The sequence below is a fragment of the Molossus molossus genome, unplaced genomic scaffold (assembly GCF_014108415.1).
Source record: "Molossus molossus isolate mMolMol1 unplaced genomic scaffold, mMolMol1.p scaffold_m16_p_18, whole genome shotgun sequence".
Classification (NCBI taxonomy): domain Eukaryota; kingdom Metazoa; phylum Chordata; class Mammalia; order Chiroptera; family Molossidae; genus Molossus; species Molossus molossus.
The window spans coordinates 42,968,045-42,991,931 of record NW_023425353.1 but is presented as its reverse complement, the minus strand read 5'-3'; the positions used below and the strand labels follow the sequence as shown (position 1 = coordinate 42,991,931).

At 41.3% G+C, this 23,887-nt stretch overlaps 2 protein-coding genes across 19 annotated transcripts in view; one reads left to right on the top strand and one right to left on the bottom strand.

Moving 5' to 3' along the window:
* Positions 1-241: 241 nt before the first annotated feature.
* PP2D1 (protein phosphatase 2C like domain containing 1) overlaps positions 242-23,887 on the top strand; it is a 42,368-nt gene continuing 18,722 nt past the window's right edge. For 5 of the 18 annotated variants that reach the window (XM_036267580.1, XM_036267579.1, XM_036267583.1 and 2 more), the window contains exons 1-6: positions 279-444; positions 1,980-2,210; positions 8,688-9,745; positions 20,808-20,869; positions 21,115-21,167; positions 21,791-21,874. In XM_036267580.1, the coding sequence (XP_036123473.1) occupies positions 2,179-2,210; positions 8,688-9,745; positions 20,808-20,869; positions 21,115-21,167; positions 21,791-21,857 (1,272 nt within the window). In that variant the 5' untranslated portion in view covers positions 279-444; positions 1,980-2,178 and the 3' untranslated portion in view covers positions 21,858-21,874. Of the gene's footprint in view, positions 445-1,979; positions 2,211-8,687; positions 9,746-10,877; positions 11,626-15,822; positions 15,864-20,807; positions 21,168-21,790; positions 21,875-23,887 lie in introns of those variants that run through there. The other 13 variants (XM_036267586.1, XM_036267587.1, XM_036267578.1 and 10 more) reach the window with 11 other exon arrangements.
* On the bottom strand, positions 19,151-19,559 carry LOC118633624 (transmembrane protein 258-like). Its single transcript, XM_036267595.1, has one exon. The coding sequence runs from the start codon at positions 19,508-19,510 to the stop codon at positions 19,271-19,273; it is 240 nt and encodes a 79-aa protein (XP_036123488.1). The 5' UTR covers positions 19,511-19,559; the 3' UTR covers positions 19,151-19,270.

Sequence of the window (23,887 nt, the reverse complement as noted above, 5' to 3'; positions counted from 1 at the left end):
GATACAGCCCCACAGCCACCCTGTGCCCCGCCCCACCCAGGGAGCTGGAGCCAACAGGAGGCTCCGTACTTGCTTGAAGCCGCCTCCCTCCTTCCCACACTCAGTGGCACGGGGATGATGCAGCTGCTGGAAATGAATATGCAGTATGTGCATACGTGGTGTGAATCAAAAAGCAATAGAATAACAAGGCTTTCAGATCAAAGGCATCAAATAGCTTTTCCTACCAAACTGGTGAAGATTTGTTTCATGTCTCTATACAAGATTGGCATGGGGTGAGGGGGCAATGATGAGAGGTTAGCAGAAGGCAAGGAGGCAGAGATCTGTCAAAGGCATTCAGGAGCTTATCTCCAGAACAAGGGCAGGCCAGTGAGAACGCCTCAGGCAGTTGGATCCCGGCTGCTGCTCCGAGGGGAACAAATGCAGAGAGAGGCCAGCAGACTGGAAGTGAGTGGAGTAGCTTGTAGGCTAATGCAGTAAGTCGGGCAAAATAGCTTGATACCCTGAAACAGTGATAGCAGTGGGGAAGGAAACAAGTGGGTGATTACCGGATATTGAAGAGAGATCCGATGGGCCTCAATGATTAACGCGTATATCTTGAAAGGGAGGATGGGGTGGTGGTGGCATCTGTTTCAGTTAGGGTTCAATTAGGAAAGCTGAATCCTAGGAATTATGAAATAAAGAATTCATTGTTGAAATTAGACCTTAGTTTGTAGGAGAAGCAGAGCAATTGGACATCTGGGGAGGGGAGCTGGAAGACCAGCGAAGTCTCCAACTAGTCAGCTTGAGAAGTAAGGATATCCAGCAAGCAAAGTAGGACCACAAAGGGGAGGCTGATGGAGAAGTCTCAAGGAAGCATTTGCCTCGGTGGGTCCAAAGGCAGGCCTCTGCTGGTGGATCTGGGGCTGCTGTTGGCCGGCAGGGCCTGCAGTCTAGAGAACGAGCTGAATGCAGAGTAGACAGAGCAGGACCAACTGGAACCCACTAGGCACCTCTGCATCTGTAGGTCATCTCAATGAACCATGATGGCATTCAGAGGTAGTGCTCCCAAATTCCTTTCTTGGCTAACTCTAACCCGTAACCACACAGGGAAGGGTCTCTGGGAAATATAGTTTCCAGTCTACCTGAGCTAATGGTGGGGGAAGATTCTGGAGGAAAGGTAGTGAATTCCCTTTTGGACACGTTGACTTTGAGCTGTGATACACCCTCTTGGAGATGTCCATTAAGCACTTGAGCTTGTCCACATTTCTTCAGTGTGCAAGCAAACTGATCCAAGACTCGTGTCCTAATTTAGCCTGGGGTGAGAGAGCGCAATGCAGCTGTAGATTAAAAACCTACCAACTAAAGATACTGGCCAGGAGCAAAGGTGGGCTCAAGAAACAAAAAAGTCCTGCCCTGGCCAGTTTGGCTCAGCGGTTGGAGCGTCGGCCTGCGGTACAGAGAGACCTGGCTTTGGTTCCTGCTAAGGTCACGTACTTCGGTTGCAGTTTGTCCCCGGCCCTGGTTGGTCGTGCGGGTGGCAGCCACTCGATGTGTCCCTTCACGTCGATGTTTCTCTCTCTCTCTCTCTTCCTCTCTCTCCCTCCTGCTCTATCTGAACAAAAAATGGAAAAATGTCCTCGGGCAAGGATAAAAAAAAAAAGAAAAAGTCCAATAAAGGTCTGTAACGTTCAGGCAGTGACTTGGAACAGCAAGATGGATTGAGCAGTCTCTACGGGGCAGGTAGGAGGGGGTGTCCTAGAGAGAAGGCCTGAGACACCCTGTGAGATATGTCAGTGCGAGGGCAACAGGTTTACATATTAAGAAGAGCCTTCTGGTATTTTGAAAGTACCACGACTCACAAGAAAGGAGAAAACTTACAGTCATTCTGCTTTTATCTCATTATGCAGGCATAAGACAGTATATTTAATGAATAATCCTTCTTTCAGAAATGTCAGAGTAGTGTGTTAATACAATTTGTGACCCCGCTGCTTAACTCATAGAGTGAGTTCTGACGGAGGTTCCGGATGATGCATCAACATTCCACCCAGAGGGGTGTGTACCATCAGATCAGCGGAACCCCCACGATGGCCATCACCACCATCACCACCACCTCTCCACTACCGCCACTGCCAGCACCACCCACGTTGGAGGGATAGAGGCTGGGGAAAGGGGGCAAAGAGAGGGCAAAGGAAGGTAACAATGTCAGAGGACCATAAAAATAGTGCCTGCAGGTAAATTTCCTTCATTTTTACTGCATAACAAATGTAATCAATGAACAGTTATATCTTCAATATTCTTTTTCCTCCACTTTCTTAGTAATCAAATGAAACCTTGGCTCCCTGTCAGGCTAATGAAAGAAGGATATAGTCCTCTGACTACCTTACACAAAACAGGGCTTCCATTCATACTCTGAATCTGCTATATTTTTCATAATAGTACTCACCTGTGTCTGATATTATATGTTTACATGTGTTCTTTTTTAAAATTTTCTCTCTCTCATATCAGAATATAAGATTCTTCTCATTTCGTGCCTATTTTGTTACCTGCTGTATCCCCAGAAAATAAAACAGTGCCTGGCATACTGTAGATGCTCAAGTATTTGTGTGTTTTTTTTAATCCTCACCCAAGGACATTTTTGCATTTAATTTCAGATAGAGCGGAAGGGAGAGAGAAACATCGATGTGAGAGAGACACATCGAGTGGTTGCCACCCACACGACCCCAAATTGCTGGGGACAAATTGCAACTGAAGTACGTGCCCTTAGTGGGAACCGAACCTGGGACTCTGGTTTGCGGGCTGCCACTCTAACCACTGAGCCAAGCAGGCCAGGGCTCAAGTATTTGTTAAATGAATGAATGAACGAATAAACATATAATAGAACACATTCTATTCTAAGAATGGCTCCATGTGGGTGAGAGTGTATTATGACTATCCCCTATATACTGATACAGTTCTGATATAAAGAAGTGAGTTGAGGTCAAAAAATCATATTAGGATGTCTTATATATTCTTCCAACAGTTCATCAAGCCTCAGAAAAACTGCATCCTTTACCTGCATATTACCAATATACATATTTAATATACATTTTGGTCAGAAGAGCTCAAAAGTTTTGCCAATATTCATTCTCTTCTTCGACTTCTCTACTTACCTTTCTATTTCCTTTGCTGGGTCTTCCTCCTCCTCCTCCTGCTGACTGGTATTTCCACTGGATTTGCTTTGGACTCCTTCCTGATTTCTCAATTGTGAGTTTTCTAGGTCAGCTTCTCAGGTCTCATAACGACATCCCTAGTTAGGTGAAGGGTTAGGACCCTGGTAGGGCACTGTAATGGGACTCTGTCCTGGGCCCCATCTGACCTGCTTAATCCTTTGTATGAGCATACGGACGGCACGGCAGATTCCTCCCCTGTAGCTCTGAGGGCAGGACACAAGCCCTACTCTTCCGTGCATCCTCCACACCAGGCACAGTAGCTGGCCTATTGCAGGGATTGAAGAAGTGAATGGAAGCTCATCAAATCTGTTGATGAGATGAAAGTACTGATGAGTGATATAATTTGGAGATTGGCTTTAAAATTTTCCAGTAAAATAAATAACTAGAATAAAATGAAAAAGTGGCTGAGGATACAGATGAAATAAGAGTGAAAAAATGTTGACAATGGTTAAAACTGGTGATGGGTATATGGGGGGATCATTATAGTCTTCTCTCAATTTCTTCGTAATTTAAAATTTTCCATGAAAAAAAAAAAAAAAGAAACACACTTGTTGATTAGATGTTGATTAGGCAGAGCCAGGGAGGCTGCTAATATGCTAGTAGTTGTAGAAGCACTTATGAAGTGGAAATTTGTAAATAAAATTCTACTGTAGGAGATGAGTAGCTATAGGCAATACGATTGTGGCTTCAGGAAATTAAATACAAATAAGAAAAGCAGCAAAACACTTCAAATTTATCAGAGCTTTGCTTGTTTCTTTAATTTTTAATTAGATTGCCATGTGTAAATCATGCATGAAGGCTGCTGAAGCCCTTTGGCTTATCACAGAGTGCACTGTTTTATCATTCATTGTAGAAGTCCTTCCTGCCTAGAAATAAGATTTTCACAGTTTTATAGGATGAAATTTTAATGCCAAGAGTCTTAAAGATGTTTGCTCTTTTTTTCTATAGCCATTATTTTATTTACACATTCGTTTTTAATTGACATACATTTCTCAAAATTGTGCTGTTTTATTTGTACAATGTTAGTTTTTTTTGTTTGTTTGTTTTTTGTTTTGTATTTATCTTCAGATAGAGAGGGAGGGAGGGAGGGAGGGAGAGGGAGAAAGAGAAACATCGATGTGAGAGAGACCCATAGAGTGGTTGCCACCCACACGATCCCAACCGGGGCTGGGGACAAACTGCAACTGAGGTACACGCTCTTATTTTTGTTTTTTTGGTTTTTTTTATCCTCACCTGAGGACATTTTTCCATTTTTTGTTCAGGTAGAGTGGGAGGGAGAGAGAGGAACAGAGAGAGAGAGAGAGAAACATCGACCTGAAAGGAACACATCGAGTGGCTGCCACCCGCACGACCGACCAGGGCCGGGGACAAACTGCAACCGAGGTACGCGCCCTTAGCGGGAACCGAACCCAGGTCTCTCAGGACCGCAGGTCGACGCTCTAACCGCTGAGCCAAACCGGCCAGGGCGAGGTACACGCTCTTAGCAGGAACTGAACCTGGGACTCTCTGGTCCATGGGCCGATGCTCTAACCACTGAACAAAAATGGCCAGGGCTTGTTAGTATTTCTTAAACTAAGTAACATAACTGTAACCAAGCAATGAGATATACAATTTACCACAACATATTAATAAAAGCACATTGCTCAATTCTGAAATACTCAGATTCAGGTTTTGCTCTTAAAACATCCTCTCTCATCCTGGCTGGTTTGGCTCAGTGGTTGGAGAGTCAGCCTGCGGACCAAAGAGTTGCAGGTTCGATTCCAGTCAAGGGCATGTACCTCATTTGCAGTTTGGTCCCCAGCTCTGGTCTCTCACATCGATGTTTTTCTCCTCTCTCCCCCTCCCTCCCACTCTATCTGAAAATAAATGGATTAAAAATCTTCTCTCACCCTGGCCGGTTTGGCCCAGTGGTTAGAGCATCCGCCTGCGATCCAGAGAGACCCAGGTTCCTGCTAAGGGCACGTACCTCAGTTGCAGTTTGTCCCCCGCCCTGGTTGGGTCATGTGGGTGGCAACCACTCGATGTGTCCCTTTCATGTCGACGTTTCTCTCTCTCTCCCCCACCTCCCGCCCCACTCTATCTGAACAAAAAATGGAAAAATGTCCTCAGGTTAGGATAAAAAAAAATCCTCTCTCATTGATTTACCGATATTTTGTTAAATTAGTTTTATACAGAACACATTTCTCCCTAAGCACTGTTATTTCACGTCTTTAAGTAAAATGTTTTCATTTGGTCCGGCTCTCGGTGTCCTTTTCACTTTGGGTGGAAGCAGCAGCCATTTCCGTGTGTCCCCTTTGCTGACTGCTTCACCACGTATCTCATTTGATGCTAAAAACAACCCTGTTCATTTTCCAGATAAGCAAGCAGATGCTCAGAGACATGGAATATCCTGACTAAGGTCATAGAGTTAATAAGTGAAGGCAGTTTTTTAAAAAACCCGAAGTCTACATTGTTGACAGCATATTTTCTGTATCCAAACTTTCACTACTTGGACTTTCTAAACAAGGCCGTGATATAGTACTGAGTGAAATGGCAGATTCTAGGATGGCATGCAAAATATGACCCCACTTACATTTCAGAAAAACTACATGCATATTATATTATCTGTATATTTATGTAATATATTATTATCGACTACCTAATTATGTTATATATCAATATATTAGTAATATTATGTTTACATTTTACTATATATTAATGTATTATATTAATATGTTGACATCTGTTACAAATATATACTAGAGATATTTGGAAAGGTAGCGAGCTGTTGATTATCACTGGGACTGAGATTAGTGTGGTGGGAGTGGGATGGAGACAAATGGACATTCTTTTATTTCTACCTTGTATCCTTCTGCATTGAACTTAAAAATGATTATGCATTGCTTTTATTATTATATAAATCATTATTACTAAATAGGCTCATTTGTAGCATATAATTTTTTTAAAATATGTTTTTATTGATTTTAGAGAGGAGGGAGAGTGAGAGAAACATCAATGTGAGAGGAAAACATAGATCTGCTGCTTTCTGCCTTATTTTATGAAATAAAAAAATAGATATGTTCTTGATAAATTTGTGTGTATATTTATTTTTTATAGCCCATTTAAATTATTTTCTTTTAGGAACACTTTTGTAGCATTCACAAATTGATTTTTTTTTTTGCTATATTTTTGTTTTTATTAAAATGAAGAATGCCACCCAGCCGGCATGGCCCAATGGGTAGAGCGTGGTCCCATGGACTGAGAGGTCCCGGTTGGATTCCTGGTCAGGGCACATGCCTGGGTTGTGGGCTTGATCACCAGTAGGGGGCGAGCATGATGTATCTCTCACATTGATGTTTCTATCCCTTCCTCTCTCTAAAAAATCAATAAAAACATATTTTTTATTTTTTTATTTTTTTTTATTTTTTATTTTTTATCCTCACCCGAGGATATTTTTCCATTTTTTTGTACAGATAGAGTGGGAGGGAGAGAGAGGAAGGGAGAGAGAGAGAGAGAAACATCGACGTGAAGGGACACATCGAGTGGCTGCCACCCGCATGACCAACCAGGGCCGGGGACAAACTGCAACCGAAGTATGTGCCCTTAGCGGGAACCGAACCCGGGTCTCTCCGGACCGCAGGCCGACGCTCTAACCGCTGAGCCAAACTGGCCAGGGCAATAAAAACATATTTAAATAACTAAAATGAAGGATGCCTAAATTAAACAATGTGACTATTATACAAGCCTTGAAATTAGCCAGCAAATGTTGAACCTCGAGATTAGAACCAACCAAACAGCAGTGAGCTTGGAAGCAGTGAATCATATAGTAAACTAGATATTTAATGATCTTATCTACTTGACTATCTCGTAATTTCTTCTTTTATAAGAAGCCCAAAACCCAGGCATATGCCCTGACTGGGAATTGAACTGGCAAACTTTAAGTGCTTGGGCCGACACTCAACCAACTGAACCACATTAGCCAGAGATAAATGGGCTAATTTCTTTCTTTCTTTCTTTCTTTCTTTCTTTCTTTCTTTCTTTCTTTCTTTCTTTCTTTCTTTCTTTCTTTCTTTCTTTCTTCTTTTAAATGTAATATATTTTTTTATTGATTTTTTATAGAGGGAGGGAGGGAGAGAGAGAAACATTGATCTGCTATCTCCTGTACCCCCCTCACCGGGGATCAAGCTGGAAACCCAGGCACATGCCCTGACTGGGAATTGAACCGAGACATCTCAGTCCATGGGACTATGCTCAATCCACTGAGCCACACTGGCCAGCTAAAGGGGCTCATTTCCTTTTTATTTTATTTATTTATTTATTTATTTATTTATTTATTTTTATCCTCACCCGAGGACATTTTTTTCCATTTTTTGTTCAGATAGAGTGGGAGGGAGAGAGAGGAAGAGAGAGAGAGAGAGAAACATCGACGTGAAAGGGACACATCAAGTGGCTGCCACCCACATGACCAACCAGGGCCGGGGACAAACTGCAACCGAGGTACATGCCCTTAGCGGTAACTAAATCCAGGTCTCTCTGGACCACAGGCCAATGCTCTAACTGCTGAGCCAAACCGGTCAGGGCAAGGGGCTCATTTCTTATCTCAATCATCAACATTCTTGAATACCTATTATAATGCCTAGGATGTTTTTTAAGTCCCTGTGGGCCCCAGGCATTATTTTTGTAGGCCTACCCCTCATTACATCTAATACATTTAATATACCCATATCAAATACAACTTGTGTATGAGTTGAGCTGAAGTTATTTAGTTTTCAAAATGCCACATTTCATAAGCATTAAAGCTACTAACTGATGTTTCAGAGTTTAGAATATTTTTAAACTAAAGCATTTTTTCCCCAGGTCTCCAACATTTCCATAGGCCCTTACAAAGATCCCATGCCCTAGGAATTGTGCATAAAATGAATAAAAATGTCCCCAGGTGCTGAATACTACTGTTCTAGATGCTTCTGATAGGAAGGGTGTCAGCTCTCCAGAAACTTACCGTTCAGCTCCACATTTTTCTTTCCTTTCCTCAGCCCATACCTCTTTCCCATTGTAGTCCTAAAAAATTCTGTTCTATCAGTTTTGTTTCGGCATCTCCCATTGATTTTCTTGCAAACACTTTTATCAGGACAAAAGTATTTTAAGCAAGACAAAATGGAGTACAAAAGTAATTATGCCCATAACTTGAAATCAAATTCCTAGGTCTCATACATGTATCTCCATGTGCCTGGGATTAAATATTGTACTAATTTCTCTGAGTATTAGTTTTTAGATGTCTAGCTGACTTTGTGGAGATTTTGCCTAATTTTATTCAGTAACAGACAAGTCAATCACCAATTTATTCAGTACTTACTACGTGTTTTGGGGGGGAATCACAGAAAGATTCATCAGAGTGTTTAATTCTAGGCCTGTATAAAATCATGAGGAACCGAAGCAAATTGCAAAGATAAGGGTCTGCTTGAAGAGATTTTAGTCATTGCATCATTCCTGGCATGTAAATATCTTTCATCCTGTTTGCAGAGTGTTTTGGAAATCAAGGAAGTGGGTTGGAAGTAAATCAACAGTTGATTCGGAAGAGAACGTCTCAGTTCCACTGAAAAGCAAGCATGTTAAAAGGAAGGGGGAGAGACAATCAACAGACTCTGAAGACCAGCAAGAGGAGATCTCCAGTGACATGACCACATTTCCCTGTTCCACATGCGATGCGGAAATCGAACCACCTAAAATTTTCTTCCACAAAAAGCAACACGCAGCTCTGGCCACACTGGGTCTGAAATGGAGTGGTGGAAATAAGCCAGCACACTCAGTGATTGCTATTCAGAGACAGTTTGTAATTAGCAAACTATTGTCATCTTTTACATTTACTGAAAAAGCCCTCCAGAACATTGATAATGCTTTTGAACTGCTTTGGAAGAAAAAAATACCAGCATACTATGCGATTATTGGTAACATTCACAGCAGTTCCATATACTCACAAAAAGTCTGCCATCAATTAATTAAAGGATTAGCCATCAGTGATGACAGGAATTCTACATGGAAAGTCGACATGAATGATAAATTCACCGTGGTGAATAACTTTGGCAACAAACCAAACGTGTGTTTTCTCGGTTTGTTCGATGGGCATCACGGTGCCTCGGCGGCAGGTTTCACATCCACGGAACTCCCAGTTTTACTTCTCCATCAGCTTTCCAGATTTGATCCTTCCTACCAGCTGACCCCCAAAGAGCAAAAGCTAATCGATTCCTTTCATACTGTGTTTAGGGAAGAATACCGAGCTACAGAAAACCTCTTTTCTGTAAAGAAACAAGCAAAAGAACCGTGTGAGCATGAGAACATACACAAAGCCTTTGCCACAGCATTCTGGAGAATGGACAGGCTTTTACGTCTTGGAAGGAAAGAAGTATCCAGGTTTCAGTGGAGTGGCTGTTCTGCAGTGACCTGTATATTGGAAGGCAGAAGTAAGAGTCCCCAGGTCCAGAGGAATCAAAGAATCATTGATCGTGACAGTTCGGCAGAGAGGTTCCCTTTCCAGAAGATGCCACAAATAATTTCTGGAGAACTACATGTTGCAAACACTGGTATGTACATTGAATAGTGCCTGGTTACACCTTCCCATTTTTTTTTATTTCTGGTAGCAAAACTGCTTATGCTTCCAGAATTATTTAGTGAGTTATTAATGCCTGGAAATTGCATTGACCAACTTAAGGAATCACCAGTAACTCGGTTAAATGCAGATCGCAGGCACGCAAATAATTGTCATTATTTTTCAAGGAGGCACATATGAGACACAATGTAACCAAAACATTAAATTTTCTAAGTGGGTAGCAATATAGCTGTTAATAAAGCAAAGCAAATACATTACATTTGTCTAGATCTGAATGAAACAAAAAACATTTCTCATACTTCTCTTTTTTCAGGAGAATGGAAAGTACTTTGAACATTGCTAGTATAATCGTCCAGTTGGTCCAGTGGTCAATTGTTCTGATAACTAATACATTTGCAATAGGCCACTCATGCTCAATGGCAAAGTAGCATCAAGTTCACCTTAGAGAAAACAATAGTTCATGCTTCCATTTTATGAGCATGTTTTCCCTAACATTTAGTGTAGTCCTTTAATTTTATTTCAGGAAGCCATTCTTTTGACCTTCAGTGCTAAAGTTCCAGTTTGGGAGCTTGCCAAAATGAAAAGCCCAGGGGTAAAAGTTTTAGCAAAGAGTTACATGCTGAGTTTCATGAGATGCTTAACTAGGTTTCCACCACCCCTTTCATGGATAGAATTATTACTAATGATAGTGTCCACTTACTGAATAGTAAATACAGAGTAATTTCTCATTTAGTCTTACAAGAACCCTGATATCTAATAATATCTAAGTATTGGGGTTATTAAAAATATATTTGATAAATAACATTGTGTAAGTTTAACATATATAACATTATATGATTGCCATTGTGGTGACAATTAACACCTCTATCACACCGCATACTTTTTAATTTATTTTTATTTTTGTTACAGATTTTTCTTCTTTTTCCCTGAAGACATCCTCCTCCCTATCCCCTCCCCCCCAAGCATTGTTGTCTATATCCATTGATTAGGAATACATGCCATACTTATTTCTTTGTAGTGGTTGGAATAATTAAGGTCTAGTCTGTCAGTGAGTTTGATGATTATAATGCAATACTGTTCTCTATGTTCCCTATATGATGCATTAGATCTCTACGACTTATTTACTACTCGTTGCAAATTTGTACCCTTAATTATCTGTTCTACCTAAACCCGCTATAAGTGTTAACCCACTTTTCTAGATGAGAAAATGGAAGCTTGGAGAGGTGAGATCATTTGTCTCAGAGGTAATGGGAATCAGAGCTGGAATCATTCCGCCTCTGAAGGGGATGGCTTCTACAGGCAGAGGGGTCCGGGCCTCAGGGACAGAGAGGGACTTAGTGACAGGGATGGCTCTGAACCAGGGCCCAATAATAACAAAGACCATTACAATGTCAAGGTCCCTGGAAGTCAGCCTGTTTCTGATCTAGCTCTGGCTCTGAGCCCAAAACAAGAACTCCAAATTAAGCAATACCAAGAACCAAATGCAATGCCAGTTTCCTCGAAGTCATTGTCATTTCACAGGGTCTACCCTGAGGTTCCAAAGCCTTCAGAGTGGGCCTACTTGATTGAGCAGAGAGGTTCGGGTTTCAGACCCATCTGGGAGCTGTCCCATATTCCTGGACTTGGGACCTTTATTAGAAAACATCATTAGATATCAGGGTTCTTGTAAAAGAAGAAATTACGAGATAGTCAAGTAGATAAGATCATTAAATATCTAGTTTACTATATGATTCACTGCTTCCAAGCTCACTGCTGTTTGGTTGGTTCTAATCTCGAGGTTCAACATTTGCTGGCTAATTTCAAGGCTTGTATAATAGTCACATTGTTTAATTTAGGCATCCTTCATTTTAGTTATTTAAATATGTTTTTATTGATTTTTTAGAGAGAGGAAGGGATAGAAACATCAATGTGAGAGATACAGCATGCTCGCCCCCTACTGGTGATCAAGCCCACAACCCAGGCATGTGCCCTGACCAGGAATCCAACCGGGACCTCTCAGTCCATGGGACCACGCTCTATCCATTGGGCCATGCCGGCTGGGTGGCATTCTTCATTTTAATAGAAACAAAAATATAGCAAAAAAATTCAACTTGTGAATGCTACAAAAGTGTTCCTAAAAGAAAATAATTTAAATGGGCTATAAAAAATAAATATACACACAAATTTATCAAGAACATATCTATTTTTTTATTTCATAAAATAAGGCCTACAATTATAGCATGGGAATTCATTTTTCTTGTTTGAAATCTGTAAAATGCCAGTGTCATATCACAACTCTGGAATTAAAATAAAAACACTTCACTTTAGCCGTGGCTGGTTTGGCTCAACAGTTACAGTGTTGGCCCAAAGACCAGAGAGTCTCGGGTTTGATTCCCCGTCAAGGGCATGTACCTGGTTGCAGGTTCGATCCCAGCCCTGGTCCAGGTGATGTGGGGAGGCAACCGAATGATGTCTCTCTCACATTGATGTTGTTTTTTTTTTTTTAATCCTCACCCGAGGACATTTTTGCATTTTTTGTTCAGACAGAGCGGGAGGGAGAGAGAGGAAGGGAGAGAGAGAGAGAAACATCGACGTGAAGGGACATATCGAGTGGCCGCCACCCGCACGACCAACCAGGGCCGGGGACAAACCGCAACCGAGGTACGTGCCCTTAGCGGGAACCGAACCCGGGTCTCTCTGTACCGCAGGCCGACGCTCTAACTGCTGAGCCAAACCGGCCAGGGCACATTGATGTTTTTTCTCCCTCCCTCCCACTCTATCTGAAAATCATATCCTTAGGTGAGGATTTAAAAACCCAAAACACCACCACCACCACCTCACTTTATAATGAAATATGAGGGCAATGATGAAGCCATTTTATAAACATTGATTTTGTGCATGTGAAAAAAGATACTTCCCAATTGATATTCCTGATTTTTTTGTTCTTAGCACTTCTCATTTACATTGCATTTTATAATTTTTCCTGGTGCTCTTTTAATTTACCTCCATTATTCCTCAGAGGATGAAAACGCCAACAAATATATTTATTCACAACACGTAATTATACTTTTTCCCTAATATCAAATAAACCACAAATTTTACATTTATAATTAACCACACTAGTTCCTTATAAACATAAGGGATTCTTACTTGATAACTTTAATCATTTCCCTGGGGCTTTTTTTTTAGTGGGAGGGAGAGAGAGGAGGAGAGAGAGAGAGACATCGAAGTGAAAGGGACACATCAAGTGGCCGCCTCCCGCACAACCCAACCAGGGCCGGGGACAAACTTCAACCAAGGTACGTGCCCTTAGCAGGAACCCAACCCGGGTCTCTCTGGACCGCAGGCCAATGCTCTAACCGCTGAGCCAAACTGGCCAGGGAAGGGCTTTTATTTTTAATAGCTTTACTGAGACATATCATTCACAAAGCATACAATTCACCCATGTGAAGTGTATAGTTCAATGGTTTGTAGCATCATCACAGATATGTGCAATCATCATCAGTCAATTTTAGAAGATTTTTGTCATCTCAAAAGGAAACCCTTGGCCTGGCTGGTTTGGCTCAGCAGTTAGAGTGTCGGCCTGTGGACCAGAGAGGCCCAGGTTCACTTCCCGCTGGGGGCATGTGCCTCAGTTGCAGTTTGTCCCCGGCCCTGGTTGAGGTCATGTGGGTGGCAACTGCTCAATGTGTCTCTCTCACATCAATGTTTCTCTCTCTCTCTTCCACCATCCTCTCTCCCTCCCGCTCTATCTGAAGATAAATGCAAAAAAAAAAAAAAAAAGGAAACCCTTGGCAATCAGCTCCTTATCTTCCTGTTTCTCCAGGTCTAAGCAACCACCAATCTACATTCTGTCTTTATACATTTCCTGTTGTGGACATTGCATATGAATGGAGTAAAATTTCATATAAATATGTGTTCTTTTGTGACTGCCTTCTTGTATTTAACATAATGTTTTGAAGGTTCATCCATGTTGTAACATGCATCAGGACTTATTTCCTTCATATTACTGAATAATCCACAGCAGAGTTATACCACATTTTGTTCATCTGCTTATCAACTGACAATCTGTTTTCACTTTTTGGCTATTATGACTAATGTTGGCATAAACATTGTGCACAAGTTTTTGTGTGGACATATGTTTTCACTTCTCTTGGGTATATACCCAGCAGTGGAATTCCTGGGTCATAAGTTAACTCTATGTTTAACCATTTGAGGAACTGCCAAACTATTTTCCAAAGTGGCTGTACCGTTTTACTGTTCTGCCAGTAATGTATGATGATTCTAATTTTTCCACATTCTCCCAACACTGTCTGTCTTTTTTATTCTAGCCATCTTAGTGAGTACAAAGTGGTATCTCACTGTGCAATTGATTTGCATTTTTCTGATGACTAAATGTTGTCAAATATCCCTTCATGTGCTCATTCGTCATTTGAATATCTTCTTTTGAGACATGTCTACCAAAATCTTTTGTCCATTTTTTTAGTTGGGTTACTTGTCTATTGTTGAGATGTAAAAGTTATTTTAATAATCTGAATACAAATTCTTTATCAGATATAGGATTAGAAAATATGCTATTTTCTTCAATTCCATGAGTTGTTTTGACTCTTTCTTGATGTCTTTTGAAGCAAAAAAAGATTTTAATTTTGGTTAAATCTAATTTATCAACTTCACTGTTGCTGCTTGTACTTTTGGTGTCATATCTAAGAGACTATTACTTAATCCAAGGTCACAAAAGTTTAGACTAGTGTTTTCTAAGAGATTTATAGCTTTATTCCTCAGATTCAGATCTATGATCCATTTTGACTTAATTTTGCTGTGTCACAGCATAAAGGTCCAACTTCATTTTTTGTATGTGGATATAGCTGTCCTAGTGACAACGAATAAAAATATTACTCTTTCCCCATTGCATGGGATTGCCATTCTTGCTGAAAATCTATTAACCAATAAAAAGGTTTATAGTTGAAGTTTTAATTTTATTCCTTTGATCTCTATGTGTACCTTTATGACAGTATCACAGTCTTGATTGTTGAAGCATTGTAGTAGGTTTTAAAATTGTGAAGTGTGAGTCTCTTTTCCTTTTCTTTTCCCAGACAGTTCTGCTTTTCTGTATGAATTTTAAGATCAGCTTGTCAATTTCTCAAAAATACCTAGCAGATATTTTGATATTGTGTTGACTCTGTAGACCAAAGAAAATATTTTAACAATATAAAATTATATATAACATAGTATATATATTATTTGTTTAAGCTTTCAATTATTATTTTTTATTTTTTTTATTTTTATTTTTTAATCCTCACCCGAGGATATTTTTCCATTTTTTGTACAGATAGAGTGGGAGGGAGAGAGAGGAAGGGAGAGAGAGAGAGAAACATCGACGTGAAGGGACACATCGAGTGGCTGCCACCCGCACGACCAACCAGGGCCGGGGACAAACTGCAACCGAAGTACGTGCCCTTAGCGGGAACCGAACCTGGGTCTCTCCAGACCGCAGGCCGACGCTCTAACCGCTGAGCCAAACTGGCCAGGGCTCAATTATTTTTTTAAATAGATTTCAGTAAGACAAAATGATGCATTTACCCATATAGTTATTCCCCATGCTCTTTATTCCTTTTTGTAGATTCATCTTTGGTATCATTTTCCTTCTGCTTAAAAAACTTTTAATTGTTTTTGTAATGTGTGTCTTCTGGTGATGAATTCTTAAGACTCCACACTTTTGTTTTTCAAAGATATGTTTATTTGGTATAGAATACTAGATTGACAGATTTTTTTCTTTTTAGTGTGTTAAAAATATTGCTTCACTGTCCTGTGGCTTACATTCCACCTCCCCCACCCCCCCTTTTTGGGCTGTGAAGGTATTTTTTTTATTTTTCTATGAGTTTACTTATTTCTTTAGCGTAATCCCTTCACCTTTTTCACCCAGCCCTCCAACTCCCCTTCTCTCTGACAGCTGTCAGTCTGTTCTATATTTGGGACTGTTTCTATTTTGTTAGTTTATTTTGCTCATTAGATTCCACATATAAGTGAAATTACTCAGTACTTGTCTTTCTCTAACTGGCTTATTTCATTTAGCATGATACTTTCCAGGTTCCTCATCGATGCTGTCAAAAATGGTAAGATTTTCTTCCCTTTTTTTTTTTTTTTTTTACAGCTGAGTAGTATTCCAGTGTGTAAATGTACCACAGCTTTTTTTATCTATTCATCTACTGATTGGCACTTGGGCTGCTTCCAAATCTTGACTATTATAAATAATGCTGCAATAATCATAGGGTGCATATAGTCTTTCAAATTAGTCTTTTTGGGTTTCTTCAGTTATATTCCCAGAAGTGGAATTGGTGAGTCTGGCTTGCATTGTTCATGATGAAAAATTTGTTGTCTATTATCACTGTTCCTATCTATAATATGGCCCCTCCCCACCCCCTCCTGGAAGGCTTAAAGGTTTTATCACTGGTTTTAAGCAAACCTGATTGTGATGTGCCTCAATTTCCACCCCCCTCAGCTTTCTTCTATCCTTAAGGAATTTCAATTATGTACTTTAGGCCAAGTGAAATTGTCCCAAATCCCCATAATACTCTTGTTATTTCTAAAACCCTTTTCTCTCTATGCTGTTTGACAGTTTTTATCACAGTCTTCAAATCACTAATCCTCCGCAGTGTCTAATTTGCCATTAATAACATCCATTGTATTTTTTTCCCATTTTTTAAATCTTTATTGTTGAATATATTACAGATGTACCTCATTTTTCCCCCATTGACTCCCTCCCTCCCAACTCCCGTCCCCCTCTTGCCTTTCCCCACACTGTTCTCCTTGTCCATTGGTTATGCATATAAGTTCTTTGGTTTATTTCTTCCCACCCCCAACCCCCCTTCCCTTTGAGGTTTGTCAGTCTAGCAACCAATTTGTACTTCTTAATCCCTTCACCTTTTTCACTCCTTCCCCCAACCCCCCTCCCATCTGGCAACCGACAAAATGTTCTCTGTATCTATGAGAATGTTTCTGTTCTGCTTGTTCATTTTGTTTGTAGATTCAATTGTTGATAGATATGTATTCATTGCCATTTTGTTTGTTTATATTTTTTATCTTTTTCTTCAAGAAGACCCTTCAACATTTCATATAATAATGGTTTGGTGGTGATGAACTCCTTTAGCTTTTCTTATCTGGGAAACTCTTTATATGGCCATCAATTCTAAATGACAGCTTTGCAGGATAGAGTAATCTTGGTTGTAGGTTCTTGCTTTTCATCACCCTGAATATTTCTTGCCACTCCCCTCTGGTCTGCAAAGTTTCCTTTGAAAAATCAGCTGACAGTCTTATGGGAACTCCCTTGTAGGTAACTCACTGCTTTTCTCTTGCTGCTTTTAAGATTCTCTCTGTCTTGAACCTTTTGCATTTTGATGATGATGTGTCTTGGTGTGGGCCTCTTGGGGTTCATTTTGTTTGGGACTCTCTGTGCTTCCTGGATGTGTATGTCTGTTTCCTTCACCAAGTTGGAAGTTTTCTGCCATTATTGTTTCAAATAGGTTTTCAATTTCTTGTTCTCTCTCTTCTTCTGGCATCCCCAAGATGCGAATGTGGGCACACTTGAAGTTTTCCCAGAGGCTCCTTACACTATCCTCATTTTTTTAAAATTCTTTTTTCTTTTTGCTGTTCTTTTTCTTCCTTATATTCCAGATAGATGGTTTGCTTCTTAGCTTTACCTACTCTACTGTTGAATCTGTGTAAATTATTGCTTTTATTTTTTATTCATTTTTTTATTTTTCCTTTATTGATTTGAGAGAGAGAGAGATGAAGGGTGAGAGAGAGATAGAAACATCGATGAGAGATAGAAACATCGATGAGAGAGAACATTGACTGGCCACCTCCTGCATGCCTCCCACTGGGGATCAGGCCCACAACCTGGGCATGTGCCCTGACCGGGAATCGAACCAGCGACCTCCTGGTGCATGGGTCGACGCTCAACCACTGAACCACACCGGCCGGGCGTAAATTATTCTTTATTTCAGTTAAAGCCACCTTCATTTCTGACTGGTCCCAGTTTATGCTCTTGAGGCCCTCACTAAGTTCACTGACGTTCTCACTAAGTTCACTGAGCATCCTTATAAGCAGTGTTTTGAACTCAGCATCTGTTAGGTTGCTTATCTCCATTTCACTTAGTTCTTTTCCTGCAGTTTTGTTCTGGTCTTTCATTTGAGACCTGTTTCTTTGTCTCCTCATTTTGGCTACCTCCCTGTGTTTGTTTCTGTGTATTACTTAACGAGGGGTATGGGGCTAGCTGAGACCAGATGCTGCTTGTTTGAATGAATTTAGGAAAACCTGAAGCAGGATCCGAGACAGGCCAATCCTATGGTTAAGCAACTGGCAACAGCTTGGGTGGGCCTGAAAGTTGGGTGGGCCTGAAAGTTGGGTGGGGTGGGGCGGGGCCTCAGGGAGTCAGCAGGGCGGGGCTACCAGTGTGAGCCAGGTTGCTGGGGTCCCAGATATGGCTTCTGTCTGCCGCCCCAGGGAAGGGCTCACCAAAGGAACAAAGGCCTCTGACAGCACGTTTGTTCTGGAGAAAGCCCCCTCTCCAGCCCTCGCTCCAGTGCCAAACAGCTCAGTTCTTCCCTGTATGTCTCTGCTGCCCCTCGAGCTGCCTCCCTCCAAGCTTAGAGGGAGAGAGTCCGATAAGTCCGTGCGCGGGCCCTTTAAGGAGCTGCCTGGGGCTCCAGCCGCATCAGCTTCCCTGAGCCTCAGTTCCTGCTGGTTTTTCCAGCCAGAAGTTATGGGGATTCTCTTCCTGGCACTGGAACCCTGAGCGGGGCACCTGGTGTGGGACGGGGACCCCTCAGTCCTCAGGAAGGACCTTCCCAGCCAAGGTGTCCTCCTGATTTTTATCCGCCACACGTGGGTGTGGGACCAGCCCGTCCCCTCCGCCCCTCCTACCAGTCTGGATGTGGCTGCTGCTTTAATTCCATAGTTGTAGGACTTCCATTCAGCTTGATTTTCAGGCGGTTTTGAATGATGGTTGTTCTGTAGTTTAGTTGTAACTTTGATGTGGTTGTGGGAGGAGGCGATACCGCGTTTACCTACCCGCCATCTTGACCGGAAGTCCATATTTTTTATTTATGTTTTCTTTTTTTTACAGTCACACATCTGCCTTTATTTTTTCTTATTTTTATTTTTTTTATCCTCACCCGAGGACATTTTCGGATAATTTGTTCAGATAGAGTGGGAGGGAGAGAGAGGAAGAGAGAGAGAGAGAAATATCGACGTGAAAGGGACACATCGAGTGGCTGCCACCCGCGCAACTAACCAGGGCCAGGGACAAACTGCAACCAAGGTACGTGCCCTTAGCGGGAACCAAACCCAGGTTGCTCCGTACCGCAGGCTGACGCTCTAACCGCTGTGCCAAACCGGCCAGGGCACACATCTGCCTTTATTGTGAGCAGCAGGCAGGACCATTCCAGCAATAGTAAAAAAAATTAATTTACAAAAGCAGGGATTCAGGGAGGCTGCCTGGTTGGAACCCTTGGGAGCTCGCTCACAGGTAGATGCCAACCCAGAGCAGCAGGAAGAGGACGCCAAAGCCCAGGAAGAGCGAGGGCAGCAAGGCGATGAGGAGCTCTTTGTAGATGACCTGAGTGTACTTGGTAGGGGTGACCTCATAAACGAAGAACCAGGCGGTGAAGAACATGCCAATGGCCAACAGTACTACGGTCAGAAGGGGGAAGACCGCTGGGTTCACTGGGCTGGTGTATCTGCTCATGGCCTTGAGCTCCATTCTGCCAGGCACAGGGTGATCTGCAGCTCCGCCACCAGAAAAATACGTGGGCAGGACCCGGCGTGCCTCTCAGATGTCTTTTTTTTTAATTTTTAAGATTGTATTTTTCATCTTAAAAGTTTGATTTTTAAAAATTATCTTCCATTTGTGTACTTATTTTTTTTTCTTTATTGATCTAGAGAGGAAGGGAGAGGGATAGAAACATCGATGAGAGAGAACATCGATTGGCTGCCTCCTGCATGCCCCTACTGGGGATCGGGTCCACAACCTGGGCATGTGCCCTGACAGGGATTCAAACCAGCAACCTCTTAGTACATGGGTCAACGCTCAACTGCTGAGCCACACCGGCTGAGCTGTATTTAACTTTTTAAACATACAGTATGCAGTTATAACTTTTAATATTCTTGCCTACTAATACAACATCTGTGTCAGTTCTTAGTTTCAACTGATTGTTTTTTTAAAAAATATTACTGTAGGTAGTATTTTCCCACTTATTTGCATGCCTTGTGTTCTCGTTTCCTAGGGTTGCCATACAAATTGTCACAAACTTGGCAACTTAAAACAACAAAATTTCATTCTCTCTCAGTTCTGGAGTTCAGAAACCAAAAGTGAAGGTGTTGGCAAGGCCATGCTTCCTCCGAGGCCTCGAAGGGAAAATGCTTGCCTCTTTCTGCTTCTAGTGGCTGTGGGGACTCCTTGGCTTGTGGCTGCAAACTCCAATCTCTGCCTCCATCCATCTTCACATGGCTTTCTACTTGTGTGTGCCTCTTGTCTCTTAGAAGGATACTGTTCTTTGGATTTAGGCCCTACTTGGATGACCTCAAGACTCTTAATTACACTTGCAGACTTTTTTTTCCCCCAAATAAAATCATAGTCAGAGGCTATAGGAGTTAGCATGTGGACATACTTTTTTTGTATGTATCTTCTTGAGATTTGTTTTGAGGTGAAGTTACTTAGAAATAGTTTGATCCTCAGATACAGCTTTTATGATTTGTCAGAAAGGTTCAGAACAGTGCTCAATTTGAGTTATTTTTCACTACTGAGGCAAGACCTTCCTAAGCACACTACTCAAGAATTACGTTTTTCCAGTCTGACTGGTGGGAGCAGACATTGTTCCCAGCCTTAAGTGAGCCCTGTGTAATATTCTCTTTAATTCTTTTCAAATAAATTTTTTTCCCCTAGTGTTGGGGGATTTCCTCATGTACACCTTAATCAGTATCCTACTGAACATGGGGGGAAGCTTCTCTGCAGATCTTTGGGATTCTCTGCAACTCTTCTCTGTGGTATTCTGTCCTAGGTCAACTCCAGATGTCTTGGTGTCCTCAGACTCAGTTTCATCACCTCAACACAAATGAAAAGGTAAATCCAGTTGCTGGCCAGAAGCAGAAATTCCCTAGAATTTATATTTTAGGGAACCATTTGAGGCCTGTGTCATCCAGAGTATGCATTTAATGCTGTCTGATGTCTGTCTATTCACATCATCAATCAGTGTGAGGTTTTCCAGACTACAAATACAAGCATATCTTGGAAAAACTGAGTTCGGTTTCAACCACAATAAAGTGACTACTGCAATATAGTGAGTCATAATCTTTCTGCTGGTGCAGGTCTTTGTAAAAATGCAACATATGTGGAGCACAATGAAGAGCAATAAAACAAGGTACGCTTGTACATGGAAGTTGGCAGGTCCAAATTCTTTGTGGAGTTCCCTTTCTTTTTCCACTGTTCAGCTTTGGTGTGAAATAGTCCTTTTTTTTTTTTTTTCCTGGCAATTTTGGTGTTGGTGAGGGGAATGTATATTTTCAGTTCATTCTTTTCAGCGAGGGGATGGTTCTTTGGGGTCCTAGCTGTTTTGGGAAGAACCATTAGTCTTCCTTGCCTTGGACAGGCCCTAGGTTTTTGTCTTCTGTCCCACAACCCTGTAAAAATTAGAAGCTCATTTATTCAGCCATTCCTCTTTTGGCCTGAGAATTCTTTATTTCTTAATAGTTTATCAACGCATATGACTTGAAAGGACACATAAATCATCTGGGGTACTTTTGGTTTTTAGTGGGAAGTCAGCTGAAGACCCAGACCACCACATTACTGCTCCTTTGCAATATTTGCTTTAGTGTATCTGCAATTCCACTATCTTTATGTCTAGACTGTGCATTTGTTCTTAATAATTTCTTTTAACGAGGCCCCAGAAATGACATGTTTCCTAGTGACCGTTTTCTGTCCCATGAGCTCACTCCTGATGGAAGAGAAGCATGGCTTTATTCGCTACTTTTCTATTATTCACAGTTCCTTCATTGTTGGCCACTGCAAAGCCCCTTCCCTTTTCTTCTCCAGATTACCAAGTTTTGTCTAATCTTCACAACCTCTGAGGTAAGGATAATCATGTTTTAATAAATGAGATGACTGTAGCCCACCAAAGTATTAAATAAGGTTATATCACTATATAATGAATGATGAGTGATGTCCTTTAGACTTCAAGTCCTGTTACTTCAAATGAATACCACCAGCTGTCTTCTGTTTTTAGGGTATATCTTCATTCTTTTTTTTTAAATTTAAATTCTATGTGCTTTTAATTTTTTTTTTTAATCCTCACCCAAGGGTATTTTTCCATTTATTTTCAGACAGAGTGGGAAGGAGGGAAAGGGAGAGAGAGGGAGAGGGGGAGAGAGAAACATTGATGTGAGAGAGACACATCAATTGGTTGCCTCCCGCATAACCCTGACCAGTGCCAGGGACCAAACCGCAACCAAGGTACGTGTGCCCTTGACTGGAATTGAACCTGTGACTCTTTGGTCTGCAGGCCAACCTCTAACCGCTGAACCAAACTGGCCAGTGCTATCTTCATTTATTTTTAACCTCACCCGAGGACATTTTTCCATTTTTTGTTCAGGTAGAGTGGGAGGGAGAGAGAGATTGAAACATCGATGTGAAAGAAACACATCGAGTGGCTGCCACCCACACGACCTACCAGCACTGGGGACAAACTGCAACGGAGGTACGTGCTTTTAGTGGGAACTGAACCTGGGTCTCTCTGGACCGCAGGCCGACGCTCCAACCGCTGAGCCAAACCGGCCGCTATCTTCATTCTTATGTTGCCTTTACTGTCTTCATTCATAACTGATGTTGTAGTTGCAGATCTCATTTAATTTTTTTTTTCCCGTTATGATTTGATCTTATAAACATTTTGTTCACTCATGGTGGTCTATTAACTTGCGATTAAAATTATTTCCAGCCCTACCCTTTCCCCCTAAAACCTAATTCAACTCCAGAATCATTTTATTTTATGCAGGAAAGACAACATATTCTTAAATAACACTGACTTTCTACATACTTTACTTTCCCTCCCCTCCTTGTTTTGGGGGGATGTTGGTGGTAGACGCACATACATAAAAACTTGATCCTGAGAACACATTCAACAAATAGTTGACAGATAGTTGACTGATGTATAAAGAGTACTGCTAGGCTCCAGATGTACAATGGTGAACATGAGTTTCATACACATACATCTTACATGAACAAAGGGCTCTTCTGAACGTCCAGGGAAAACTAGCTTCAAATCAGTGAGGCTCTCGTGCCTTTGAGAAGTCAAGCCTAGTGTCCACGTATGCAAATTCAGCCTCTTGTTATCGAGTCCTGAAGAATAACTAGATACAGGTTGTTTCCGTAACATAATTTACATTCATTTCTGTTATGCTTCCATTTTAGGTGTATGTCCTTAGTTTCTTTATGCTACTTTTCAATTGCTTTTTCTTTCCCCAATAACTATTTCATTTCCCAAGTAACTGCTCCCTTATTCCCTTACGCCTGTAATTCTATTTCATAAGAGACTTTTTTACAACTCTTTAATAAACGGGACTGATAGAAAACATATATAGCTTTGTCTCAGTCTTTTTTGGATAGAAAAAGGAAAATCTTTATGGATACAAAGGAAAACCTTTATCAAGTGTCTACTAATTAAAAGTACTTTCTTAAATCCTCACAATAACCTTGACAAGAAACATTGCAGGTGGAAAACTGTTACTCAGGTAAACAAAGTGACTTAATGAAGGTCACACAGACACAAAGTTGGGACTCAAGTTCAAGTGTGTCAGGCTCCCAAGTCTTTCCACTTCCCCAGTCTGTTTCTCTGAACAAGCCATCTTTTACCCCACGGCACTCATGCATCCTAGGTATGTTGCCGTTTCTTACAACTAGTTAAGTTTTCTTCCTCTTTCCTTCAGTTCTTTCTTAAAACTTTCCTATCTTCAAAAGTAGCCTTGCTGGATCTATCTGAAAAAAATCTTGACCTTGCCCATTCAGATCCAGAATTCCCTTTCGAATTCCCAGGTCACTCTGAAATTTGCAGGAATACCCTTCCTTTTCACAAGTTGGAGCTAACCCAAC